The sequence below is a fragment of the Chinchilla lanigera genome, unplaced genomic scaffold (assembly GCF_000276665.1).
Source record: "Chinchilla lanigera isolate Chin_1 unplaced genomic scaffold, ChiLan1.0 scaffold00006, whole genome shotgun sequence".
In the NCBI taxonomy this organism is placed as follows: Eukaryota; Metazoa; Chordata; class Mammalia; order Rodentia; family Chinchillidae; genus Chinchilla; species Chinchilla lanigera.
Window position 1 is genome coordinate 35,548,616 of NW_004955407.1, and position 13,454 is coordinate 35,562,069.

General features: G+C 44.0%; 1 protein-coding gene across 3 annotated transcripts in view; it reads left to right on the forward strand.

Moving 5' to 3' along the window:
* The window catches only part of Morc3 (MORC family CW-type zinc finger 3), a 51,325-nt gene that overhangs the window by 397 nt on the left and 37,474 nt on the right, over positions 1 to 13,454 (forward strand). For 2 of the 3 annotated variants that reach the window (XM_005375731.2, XM_013504602.1), the window contains exons 2-5: positions 7,553 to 7,625; positions 9,996 to 10,128; positions 11,021 to 11,235; positions 12,273 to 12,420. In XM_005375731.2, coding sequence (XP_005375788.1) covers positions 7,553 to 7,625; positions 9,996 to 10,128; positions 11,021 to 11,235; positions 12,273 to 12,420 — 569 coding nt within the window. The remainder of the gene's footprint in view (positions 1 to 7,552; positions 7,626 to 9,995; positions 10,129 to 11,020; positions 11,236 to 12,272; positions 12,421 to 13,454) is intronic. The other variant, XM_005375733.2, reaches the window with a different exon arrangement.

Consider the following 13,454-nt stretch of genomic DNA (forward strand, 5'->3'; position numbering starts at 1 on the left):
GGGCCGGCTCGGAGGCGGCGGGCCGGGGCGGGTCCCTGGGCTCGGCGTACGGTTCTGTGTGGACCGTGGACCTCGGACATCGCAGCTGTCGTCCGAGGGCGAGGCCCTGGCGACGGACCCTCCCGGCCGTCAGCGCGGGCCCCCGGCCCTGCCCGGTTGTCGAGGGTCGGGGCCTGGCTTCTGGCCGCGGTCGGGGTCGGGGTCCGGGTGCGGGTGCAGGGCGAGGCTTCCGCGCCTTCAGTCCCCTGCGTCCCTCGCCGTGGCGGCGCCGAGGCCCAGGTCCTGGAGCGCCCGGCTCTCCGGCCGGCAGGTCGCGATCGTTGCGAGCTCTTGGAGCCCCCTGCAGCGTCCCCAGGGTCCCGGAGGAAGGGAGTGGTCACATCCTCGGGTTTTAGATTTCAGGTCCTCAAAATAGTGGGCGTGGCGTCCTCACCTGGGTAGGTGTGTCCCGAAAAGTTTGAGTGGCCGCTGGCGCTGTTGATGTTCATATGCAAAACCCGACCTCTACCGGTGCTGAAATAAACGTTGTCCGGCCGCTGCTCTCGTTCGTTTGGCCGGGGATCGTCGTCAGTTGCAAGCACATTGGCACTTTAACATTTTTCTTTCAATTTGGGGTCCGAGCGCGCGCGCGTGTGCGTGTGTGTGTGTGTGTGTGCGTGTGTGTGTGAAGTGATAGCTGGTTTCACTTTCATTTTCTTGATTACTTGGCAAGAGGCGCGATTTTTCACATTTGTTATCTGCGTTGCTTTTGGATTGCCTATTCATACCGCTTGCCCATTTTTATGACTTCCTTTTTTCTTTTGTTTCTGTTTGGATTACTGAGAATTGTTTACATACTTCGGGTGAAAGTCTTCTGGTTACAACTGACTTAGTGAGTGAGGTAATCTTTAGTGGACTAGAAAGAGCAACTGTGTTCCTTACCACTGGCAGTAAACGTTGTGGATTATTGTTCCTCTCAGTTGCGTGAATCTGGTCAGTTTCTATGGTTTCCGGTTAGCGTCCGATATTACAAAGTCCGGACACCTCGAATTTGCCTTCTGGGGCTGGGAATGTTGTCCAGCCTTGGAGGGCCTAGAAACCTGAAGTGGAGAATTCTGGAAGTGCGTTGGTTTCTTACCTGGTTCTGCACTTCGGTTCTCTTTTCCTTTCCCACCTTCCACCCATATTTCTGGCTGTGGTTCAAAGTGGAAGTGAGAAATCAAGCGGAAAGCAGAGGACTAAAGCAGTCTTTAAGCTGGGAGTGTTTGCGGCTGGGGGAGAGCATGCCTGGCCTAAGTGTGGCCCGGGTTCCATCCCCAACACTGCAAAAATAAAACCAAACATCAGTCTGTCAAGAAATGTGTGTGTCAGCCGGCTCTCTGGATGCAGCAGCTGTCTTTGCTCTGCAGGGCTTATGGGTCGTTTGGAACCTCATCGACAGGACTCTCCTGTCTACACTTTTTGGACAGAATTGCTATGGGTCTCCGCTTTTACTTTGGGACAGGAGTCGGCGCCGTGCAGCTGCAGGGCCTGATCTAGTTGGGTACCTGTTTCTGTATGGCCTGTGTTGTGGAATACGCACTTTAATAAAGTTTCTTTGGAACACATTGGTGTGCATTCATTTACCCATACAGTAGCTTTCAAATGCTTGGATTAAGAGAAGGTCTGAAAATTAACGAGTGTTTTGCATTTGTCAAAAACCATAGAAATTAGGGTCTGAAGGGTGAAATTGAATATATAAAAGCAGTCAGTTTGGACACTTTATTCTCCCTGTGCTGAGAATTGAACCTGAGGCCTTGGATGTGCAAGGAATTTAACAAGTCATTTAGGAAGTCTTGAGATCCTAGGGTGAAATGCAGAGTGTCAAAAAATTGTGCTCAAATTTTTGCTTCCCCCCGCTACATTTCTAAGTAAAATGATCTTTTTATCTCCTGGTCTTTCTTTTCTTTCTTCTCTCTTTCTTTTTTCTTCTTTTCTTTCTTTCTTTCTTTCTTTTTTTCTCTCCCCTCCCTCCCTCCTCTGTCTCTGTCTCTCTCTGTCCCCCCCCTTCTCTCTCTCTCTCCTCCTTTCTCTCTCGCTCCCCCTTTCTCTCTCTCTTTCTCTGTCTCTGTCTCTGTCTCTGTCTCTCTCTCTCTCTCTCTCTCTCTCTCTCTCTCTCCCTCCCCCCGTTTCTCTCTTTTCTTTCTTTCAAGACAGTCTCACCTTGTACTCCAGGCTGACCTTGAACTCACTATGTATCCCAGGGCTCAGACTCTTAGCCATCCTCCTGCCTCAGCCTCCAGAGTGCTTGGATTACAGGTGTGCTCCACCACAGCCAGCAATGCCTTTTTTCTTTTTTCTTTTCTTGTGGGTATAAATGTCTTCCTAAAGCCTCATGTACTTTCTGCTTTTTTTTTGTCTTTTTGAGACAGGGTCTCGCTATGCTATTCAGGCCGCCCTTGAGTTCTCTTTATAGCCCAGGCTGGTCTTAAACTTGGGACCATCCTCCTGCCTCAGCCTCCTGAGTGCTGGGATTACTGGCATGCGCCCCTGTGCCTGGCAGCCTCATGTACTTTCACAGTGGAGATTGTTTTCTTTCTTTTTTGTTATTAGGAATTGAACTCAAAACTGCACACATGCCAGGCAGGTGCTGTGCTGCTGAGCTACATCCCCAGCTGTCATTTTTTGTGGTTGAGTTTTTTTTCTTCCAGAAGTCTTGCTGTGGGTTTAGCTATAGGAGCACCTGTTTTCCACCCTTTGGTTGAATTACTTTATGAATGCTTGTTATTGTTTATTTTTTTAAATCGGATTTTATTGGTACATTTTAGGTACACATAATGATCACATTCATCATAGAGTTATTCTTTATTCTTAAATGTGCCAACAAAGGTACTATGATTATAGTTTGTATACAGCTTATTTTCCCTGAAGTTAGTAATTGATTTATAGTTTGTTTGGTTCTGTCTGTACTGTTCACTAGATAATCCAGTCCAGATTTCAGAAGAGCTGGAAAATCTTTTCCGGAGGTGCCCAGACACACCCCGTATTTTGTCACTTGGGAGTCACTGGCTTGGTTTTGATTTGAGGACTTCCCATTAACATTTTTCTGGAACTTTTCTTCCTCCTTTCCGGTCTCCCTACCTCAGTGTTCTTTGTTTTTTGAATGTAGTCTCACCAAGAACTGTAGCTCAGTGAGTAACTGGGCCCAGGCTGTGGAGCCGTCCTCCTTGCTAAGTGACATATAATGGGATGCTACCTCAGGTAGGACACCTCTTTGTATTCCAGCCTCTAATCTGAAAAGTGGACATAACAATCTATCCTGCCTCAGATTGTTTTAAAAATTAAATGAGGGCCGGGAATACAGCTTAGTGGCGTAAACGTTTGCCTGGCAAGTCCAAGGTCCTGAGTTTGGTTCCTGGTACCAAAAAAACCCCAACAAAGCAAAACAAAATTAAATGAGCAACTACGTAGGCGCTCGGTAATATTTGCCATTTTTGTTCCTGTTTGTGTTGGTGGATCACATCGTCTCCAAAAACAAACTTAGTTTCCCGAGAAATGAATAGATGAAAAAAAGGAAAATTATGGCATTACCTGAAGATATGTTCATGCTAACCTTGTTCTTTCTTGATGTATAGTTCGATTGGTTTGAGTGCTAGATTAGAAATTATTTCAGCCCAGATTTTAAAGACATGCTTTATTGTTCGGTAGAATGTATACATCACATTAGATACAGCGTAGAAATTTAAGTCCTTAAGATCTGGAATGTAGATAGCAAGTATTTGTACATATTTTGTATATTTTTTTGTATTGTATAATATCATAATATCCATTATTATTAATTGGTCTCTGGTGCTTACTAGGTCTCTAGACTTACTTCCCTTGTATAAAACAACTATATAACCTTTGACCTACATATCACAAATTTATTTATTTTTTATTTTAAAGAGAAAAGAAAAAAACAAAAACAGATGAAAGTAAAACAACACAAAAACTATAAAAAATACAGAATTTCAAAACAAGACAATAGGAAATCAACAATGGTGGTTGTACTTACTGTTCAAAGCAGTTGCTCAGGTACATATCGCAAGTTTAATTGCATATAAAAGCTACATTTTTACTCTCCTCACATTTTTGTTTTTGATGTTACCATTTACATCTTTTTATATTGTATAACTCTTAAAGGAATATTGTAACCATTGTTACAATAATGGTCTCAAACTCGCAATGATCCTCCTGCCTCAGCCATCCTCCTACCTCAGCCTCCCGAGTGCTGGGATTACAGGCGGGCACCACCATACCGGCGCTTTTAGAGTGGTTTAAGGAGAGACATAGGTAAATATTTCATGTGTTTAGTCTTCCAAATTTTAAGGATTTTATATTTAAACAGTTTTGAAAATGTTGTGACTGTTTTGCTGATTTTAAAAGCTCTGTTGATTCTTTGAAAGTCTTTGTTTACTTCAGAGTATCTCATTTGTGTGTGCATGTGTGTGTGTGTGTTCTTTTACTGAGCATCCCAATGGGGCCTGTGGTCTCTTAACAGTATTGGGTCTTGTCTGCTAACATTTTCTCCTTGTGGATTGTTTAACCTCCTTAAAAGTTTGGTTTTGGATTGTGTCTCAGAAATAATTACCTAGGGGAATTGTGTGCTGTCTGATTGAACTGCAGTGGTTCTGTACATTGTATAGTTGAAACCCTTAACCCAAGTGGAGGTGGAGGTGTGCTTATTTCTTTGTTCCGAGACTCGAATTCAGGACCTTGTGCTTGCCAGGCAGGTGCTTGTGCCTCTGAACCATATCCCTGGCCCCTAGGTGTGCTTATTTCTATACATCTTGCGGTGCACATTTCCCCCCCATTTGGGCCTAGAGACCTAAGCAGATGTCCTGCCCATTAGGTAAGTGCCACCTGTGCCACTCCCTTATTAGGCACGGGGAAACAGTTGCTTCACAGTAACTGCAGGATTGTTTTCTACCAGATCACCCAGCCTGCAGTCACCATTAAAACCCGAACCTTTCTCTGATCAGTGAAACGCTCTCACTGTCGTTCCCCGTGTGCCCCCATTTGTGTAGCTTTGGTTTTTAGTTCCTTTTTTACTTGGGGTCCTTGGGGATTTTGCTTATTCTTATTTGAGCTCAGCTCTGCCTTAAAAGGGATATTTACTTTTTAAAAATGCTTATAATGCTTACATTCAGGCTTTTTTTTTTTTTAGTTTTTTTATTTTAAAGAGAAAAAAATTTCTAAACAGGATAATAGAGTAACAATGGTTAATACATTGTGTACTGTTATCTTTAAATTAGTTACTCAGGGCATTCTTCTAAAGATACTGAAGTTGTACAGTTCTCTTAACCAAATGGATTGGTACTGTTGTCACCGCACTTTTATAGGTGATAAAACTTGAAGCACAGAGGCTAAACTTCTTGCTCAAGATAACATACCTAGTGAATACACTACATCTGTGGTCGATCTGTTTTTGTGCATGTGGAAAGTATGTGTGTCACATGGCCTTGGCTGCTCAAGTGTATTTTTCTTTCCATCTAAAGACATGTAGCTTGGGCTGGGGATTTAGCTCAGCGGCATAGCGCCTGCCTGGCAAGCGCAAGGTCGTGAGTTTGATTCCCGGTACTGGAAAAAAGCAAAAAATAAAAATAAAGACACGTAGCTTTAAGAATTGCTAAAAATTATCACCTATTTTAATCCCCCCACCGCAGAAAAAAGCCATGTTAGCATTTGTTATTTCTTGTTGCCACTCTCTTTGCTCTCATGGAGCTCTTACTCAAGAGTGACATGGGCCCTTTCAATTTAGAGTCAGTATGAAGAATGAAGGAATCAAATGAAAACGGCCCTTCCTACCACCACATTCTAACTCACATCTAAATTTAGACTGTCACACGGTATGAACCCCCAAATACCCCATTTCTAACTCCAGACTTCACCCTTAATAGAAATGTAGTTGATCAGTCACTTGTTTGCTAGCCAGAGGTTCACCCATTTCAATGGGTGAGGGCTGTGCCATTCTCTTACAAATGGCGGGGGATAGGGAGGAAGAGAAGTCGGGACAGGAAGATCTTCCTCGTTGTTGACAGTCAGATAGGTTAACTGGAGAAAAAACCCCTTGTGCAGATGAAAGCTAGAGGTCGGTTTTCTCTAGAAACTTGTGGAGTGTGCTTTAGAAATGGAGTGACACGCACTCTGTGTTTCATGAACACCGTACAGATGCTCCTCCGGTAACACCCAAGTTCAGTGCCTGTGATGAGGCCACTCAGTGAGTTGGTTGCTAAATGAGAAGTTGTATGTAGTATGTACGGAAACCAGTGTAGGACAGTACAGTCAGCAAAAATTACAGTGCTGTAGAAGTAAGATGCACTGCTTTATAAACAAGACTGCAGAACTGTTCAAGAAAAGAGATGGGTTGTGAAATTGAGTGGTGGTTGTCAGGCTGGCAGCCATTAACCAGACAGGTCATTAAGCAAGGAATGTGAGTGCTCCCAGATGAGTGCCATAGAAAGCCCAGGTTGCATGTACTGTTCCAGGCCAGTCTCCCACACGGCCCCATTTCTCACATGTAGTACTGGAGCCTAATGCATGTTAAACACTGGCTGGGGCGTTGTCTGGAAGCAGGTGTGGCTGCAGGCCAGGTACACCTCTTTCTGACACCTGCTGGCAGCAGCTGAGCGCTGTAAATACCCTTGGCCCGATTTGTATCTACCCTTGTTTCCAGAGCTCTTCACACTTAACACACACTTGACATTCTTCCTTTTTCTTTCTTTATACGGGAGAATCTGCTAAACATGAGTCTAAGACAATGCGTGTAAATTCTCTGTATATCGAACATTTCAAGCCTTGGACTTTTAAAACCATGTGTACATTTTTCTGCATTTGATATCTACAACACTTGAGAGATTACACAGTTCCCTACCAAATAATGTTGATTGGTATTTTCTCTCTTACTGTATTACTGAGTGAAATCAGGATGGTTTGCTCCATTAGAATTACTAGTAACATTTGTTTGAAGAGTGTATAGATGCATACCACGCCACTGCCAGGAGTTTGACTACAGTGAAGTTGGAGGGTGTAATACAAGCAAGTCAAAGTGTGAAATACTGACTTGGAGTGGCTGGCTGGAAAGCCTGCTGAAAAGCAAAGCTAATGCCCTGAAGGGAAAAAGACCTTCTCTGTAAAGTTGTATTTTGGTTTTTCTCTGGCACCGGGAACCGAACTCATGACCTTGCACTTGCCAGGCAGGCGCTTTGCCGCTGAGCTAAATCCCCAGCACCTAAAGTTGTATTTTGGAGAGGGAGATTAAGAAGTGATCCTTATTAGGGTGAAAGGCTTTTCTGGTCCCTCTCAGGTGGATCTTTCCAGGTGGGCGAGGACTGAGCAGCGGATGGTGTCAGGTGCCACCAGCCCTGGTGTGTAAGCCACTTCGTCCCCAGCCCTGAGCTGGGTCTTTTAGAGCATGTCTCCCTCAGCAAGCACTTGAACCACCTTTGCTTACTTTCAATGTTGTTTAACCTAGGGACAAAGAAGTGGTACTGAGTTTGTTCTGTCAAGTAAAATCTGAATTAACTTACATGAATCATGGGTTGGTTTCTTTCAGCTTTGCCCGAAGTTTTTACACACAAATTCTACTAGTCATACCTGGCCGTTCAGTGCAGTTGCTGAATTAATAGGTACGTACGTTGACGTTTCATATACTGTACGTGGCTTGCAGTTGTAGCATTAAAGAGTTTGTACTGAAGGGAAAAAAGAGCTTTTACTAAACAATTATAGAATTGTGCTGTAGGGGAAAAAGTATCTTGAGTAAGAACATTAATGTAACGTTTACCTACCTAGCATGACCACTAGTCCAGTGAGGCACAGGTTAATCCCCTGCCCCAAGTTCTATTTTCCAGCTGATTCCTAGTTCTTAAGATTTAATTTGCTAAGTTCATAAAGCATTTATATTGAAAATATTTTTATTCTAGCTATGAAAGTAAAAAATGAGAATTATAGTTCTTGGTAGTGCAAGTAGATTCATTTTTCTGGTGTCAGTGAGGGTCAGTATGTTCGATTTATAATAGCAAGTTCTTCCCCTGACAAATATGGTTCAGGTGATATTTTTCAAAACTCAGAGTGAGTCTACTGTGCATTGCAGCCCCTGTCTATGTATCTATCTGTCTATCTATCTATCTGTCTATCTATCTATCTATATACCTATCTATCCATCCCCCGCAGCACTTGAGATTGAGTCAAGGACTCTTGCTTTGAGCTGTACCCTCAGCCCTTTTTTAATTTTTTATTTTGGGAAAGGCTCTTGCTGAATCACTAATTGCCAGTTGAATTGGGATTCTCCCCCTTGGCCTCCCCGAGTACTAGGATTATAGGTGTGCCACTGTACCTGCCTGACATTCCAGTTATACTTACTTTTTATGGCAGCCTAGAGGAGCAGTTTGTGACTGGTTCTCTTCATGGTGTGGTAAATTTTAAGTTTTTAGTAAAATACTGTCCTTCTGAAGTGGTTGAAAAAAGATTACTTAATTATTGGCTGCTTTATAAAAGGAGAGTTTGAAAACCATTATTTGTATTATAATATATAAAGACTTAAGAATACATATAATTAATTAACATATTTTTGTCTTTGTAAGACAGCATCTTGTTATGTAGTTCTGGCTGGCTTGAATTCACTTTTTTTTTTTTTTTTTTTTAAAGACAGGGTCTCATTGTGCAGTCAGGTTGGTCTTGAGCTCACTTCGTAGCACAGGCCGGTCTTGAACTCACAACGGTCCTCCTGCCTCAGCCTCCCAAGTGCTGGGATTGCAGGCCTGTGCTACCACACCTGGCTTGAACTCACTTTTGTAGCACAGGCTGGCCTTGAACTCACAGTGGTCCTCCTGCCTTGGCCTCCTCAGTGCTGGGATTACAGGTGTGTGTCACCATGCCTGGCTGTAATATATTTCAATAAAGCTGGGATGGTGGTGCAGATCTTAATCGCAGTATCCTGGAAGGCTGAGGCAAGATAATTCCAAGTTTCAGACCAATTTGGGCAATTTAGCAAGACCTTGTCTCAGAAACAACTGTAGATATAGTTCAGTATGAAGGCCTGGGCTTTACTCCCTACTACTAAGGAAAATAAGATTGAGATAGGTGTGTGAGATTGATAAATAAACAAGTGTGTGTGTGTGTGTGTGTGTGTGTATATATGGAGGTGAGTCTTACATAATATATATGTTTTACATATATATACACATATATTTGTATGCAGGTGAGTTCATTTTATTCCTGCCCCTTTTTTTTCGTTTTCTTTTTTTTTCCACGTCAGACAGGTAATGTGCAGACGTCGTAACAAGGTTTGAGGAAGGCACATCTCATGCAGGTGGCATGAGCACCCAGTCATCACGCTCATGAACCCAAGGATTATTCCTGCTACTATTCAGCTGTTTTTTTTTTTTGCTGGGTGCCAGGAACCAAACCCAGGACCTCACACTTGTCAGGCAGGCTGTATCCCCGCCCCCCACTTTCAGTGTATCTCTTTGTGCTTACTCTGAGAGAAATGAGTGTTGTCAACAAGGGTATTAACTGGGGGCGTGCAGAGAGCAGTGTGAAAGCCAGCAGAAGCAGGAGTTAGATGACAAGGGCCGCAGTGGTAGAACTGTGTGGAAGCCAAGTCTTCCAGCTGAGTGTGTAGCATAGCAGGCGGTGCTGCTTCACGCAGCTGTAACAAGTACCACGTACCTCCGCTGACACTTAGCTCTCCATTGCCATTAGGATTGCCAGGCCAGTCTTCTTAGCATCCTTGTGTGCAGTGACATTATCACTGCTTCATTGTGACAGGAGCCAACCTTTGCTTGCCATGAATGCTAAGCACTTTAGAAATGGTTGATTCTGTTCTAGTCAGTGAACGTGGTTTAGTTTCGTGTTTTCAAACCTCAGGAGTTCCTAAAACTTGTAGCTTTTAAAGTAGTCTTAGAATATGGTATTCTTTTGCTTATTATAGGTTTGCTCTGAACTAGTAGCTCTTTAAAATGCAAACTCAACATTTCTCAAAACTTTTTGCTTTCCAGATAATGCTTATGATCCTGATGTGAATGCTAAACAGATATGGATTGACAAAACAGTGATAAATGACCAGATATGCTTGACATTTACTGATAATGGGAACGGGATGACATCAGATAAGTTGCACAAAATGCTCAGGTATGTACAGCTGTGCCCCTCTTGGGAGAACCAGAGCTCTTACGTAGTAGAAGGGTTTCACGTGTGATATCCTTAGTTTTTGTTTCAGAACCTGAGTTGCAATCCCCACAGTGTGGTGAAGTCTCTTTAAGGGTCTTCCCTTTGTTGAGTGCATGGTAGATTATCAGGTGGTCCCTATCTTTCTTGTTTCTTCCTCCCCATGTCTGACTTACCTACAGTTTCGGCATTCCTTTAGAATTGTAGAGTACTGAGATTGTATTAGCTATTTATACTTTAGTGTAAATTAGTTTTAACCACTATTTCTAATAAAACTTAGCTTTGGAGGGGAGTAGGTTTAAAGAGATTGAGAGACTGGGAAAGCAGCACAGAGTCGTCGGGAAGCCTTGGACAGCAGGGTCAGAGAGCAGGTTGTCAGTATGAATTAAATGTGCCTGAAATGGAAACTGAAATGATGCAGTACAAGAACAGGACAGAGATTGTAGAAGAGGAGGCCTTCTATTGTCCCTTAGGTATTTCTTATGGTTCCAGAAAGTGGAGGTGCCCCCATGACTAATCGTACCATTGAGGGTCGCTTAGGACAAGAGAGCTGTTCACTTTAGCGGAGAGATGCCTGGGGTAAGGTCTCGAGGTCCTGCCTTCCCAGACCGTGAGCAGCCATGTAGGCAGGGGTGCCTGGCCCACGTGCCTGTCACTGCTGTGACCCTTCGCCTGTGATGTCGCTGGGTGTCCTCTCCGCGGAGGTAGGGAAGCATCAGGAGAGATGAAGAGCACTTTGCTTGCCATTAGATAGCCAGGAAGGCTGAGGCCAGCACGGGAGAGCCAGGCTTTTTACTTGGTATTGCACTGGGTGGATGCAGGTGTTTATTATTTAAATCTTTTTCTCTCTTTCTAGCTTTGGCTTCAGTGACAAAGTTACCATGAATGGTCATGTCCCAGTCGGATTGTATGGGAATGGCTTCAAGTCGGGCTCTATGCGCTTGGGTAAAGATGCAATTGTTTTTACCAAAAACGGAGAAAGTATGAGTGTGGGCTTCTTATCGCAGACCTACTTGGAAGTCATCAAAGCAGAACATGTGGTTGTCCCAATCGTCGCATTCAACAAGCATCATATCCTTTTGCTTGTGAAATAGAAGCTGTGGGGAAACCGGAAAATACTCTGAAACATTCTGCCCTTTTGCCTTCCTTCAAGTCCTTATTTTGTTTGTTTTTGGGGTACGAGGGATGAACCCAGGGCCTTCAGACTGGGCCACATCCCCAACCCTTTATTATTTTGAGGCAGAGTCTTACAGAGTTACTGAGTTGCCCAGGCTGGGCTCTCACCTGCCATCCTCCTGCTTCTGCCTCCCAAAGCAAATCTGTACTTTCAGTTTATGTCACTGCCTTTACCTTGTACCTGAAGCTCAGGGTTTGTCCTCTCTGCTAGAACTGTGCCATGGAATCAGTATAGGTGGCTTCCCTTCTATGGTAGATTCATTCCAGGGGGCTGGAGGTGGCGCTTGCAGTAGTGTGCGCCTGTCCTGGGAGAGGTGCTGGGTCTGTTCCCCAGCACTGCCAGAGATGACCACTGCCATAGAGAGCTGTGTTTCTAGATCTTCTTTTACTCCAGCTTACTGTGGATAAGCTAATAAGATTTTGTGGGCTGGCTTGAAAGTTTTGCTAATGACCACGAAAAGCAGAGTAACTAACTTCAGGGGAATGCCTTCTGTGTAACACACTGAAAGATTGGATAACATTGAATTAGTAAACTTGCTTATTTTTAATTCTTGCTAGTGTTCACTTGAAATTGCACTGCTATTTTATTTATTCATTGCTGCCTTCATTTACTCACTTTGCAGTACTGGGGGTCAAACCCAGGGTCTCGTGCGTGGTAGGTAAAGTGCTCTACCATTAAACTGCCCCCCACTTTTTGAGACAGGCCTTACTACGTCTCACAGGCTGGCTTTCAGCTTGCCATCCTTTTGCCTCAGCTTCCTGGGTAGCTGGGATGATAGGTGTGTGCCATGGTGCCTGGCTGAAACTGCCATTTTAAAACTTAGAACATAATTCAGGAAATAGTTTTTCTATTATTTGAGTTTATTAGAATTAGTTTCTGTATTATAATTGTGAAATGTGTTGTTGATCTCAGTCTTTAACTAAGGATGTACGGCAGATGATTAATTTAACAGAATCAAAAGCGAGCCTTGCTGCAATTCTAGAACATTCTCTGTTTCTGACGGAACAAAAGCTTCTGGCAGAACTTGATGCGATTATGGGTAAGAAGGGGACACGGATCATCATTTGGAATCTTAGAAGGTAAGTGTAGACCTCAGGTCGTTGTTGACCATGGGGGAGGTGAAGTACGTGTGCAGGGCGGCCATTGTGACACGGTACCAGCACAGGCGCGGTGCTCATGGCATGGCATTGCTAATGATTTGGCTTCTCTAGAGGTATTCTGTGGAGGCTGCTTCGCCTTAGGTATTTATGTTGCTATAAACCCAGTCTCTGGTAGCGCTGCTCTGTATCATTCCCCCACTCGCTCGCCCCTTCTCAGACTAGTGGAAGAACTGAAGACCACACCTCGCTATGGTGAGTCCAGCTTGTGAAGGTTAGGGCGAGGAATCTTTGTCCACTTCATTTCTGTTCAGAGCCAAGCATGATCTTGCGTCTGTTAAGGACGTTAATATAGAAGAGAGTTTTCTCTTTTTCGAGACAGGCTCTTACTCCATAGTTCAGATTCATAGTTCACTGCATAGCCTAGGTTGGCCTCGAACTTGTGGCTGTGGCAGTCCTCCTGCCTTAGCCCTCCAAGTTCTGGGATTACAGATGTGTGGCTCCACACATGGCTTAGATGAAATTTTCTTTTTCTTTCTTTCTTTTGTCTTGTGTTTTTGAGGTGGGGTTTCACTCTGTATTTCAGGTTTACTTTGAACTCACTTTGTAGGCCAGGCTAGCCTCAAACTTGCAGTGATCTTCCTGCCTCAGTCTCCTGAGTGCAGGGATTACAGGCATGAGCCACCATACCTGGCTTAGATGAGATTTTTAACACTGCTAAAATTTATAGGTTTTTGTGTGTGTGTCTGTATCTTTCTGAGACAGGGTTTTGCCATATAATTCAGGCTGGCCTTGAACTCAGTTTGTTGCCTAGGCTGGCCCAAAATTCCAGTGATCCTGCTGCCTCAGCCTCTCGAGTGCTGGGATTACAGGCGTGTGATACCACATCCGGCCAAAATTTGTAGATTTTGCCGGCCGTGGTGGCGCACCCCTACAATCCCAGCACTTGGGAGGCTGGGGCAGGAGGATCGTTGTAAGTTCGAGACCAGCCTGGGCTACAAAGTGAGCTCAAGGCC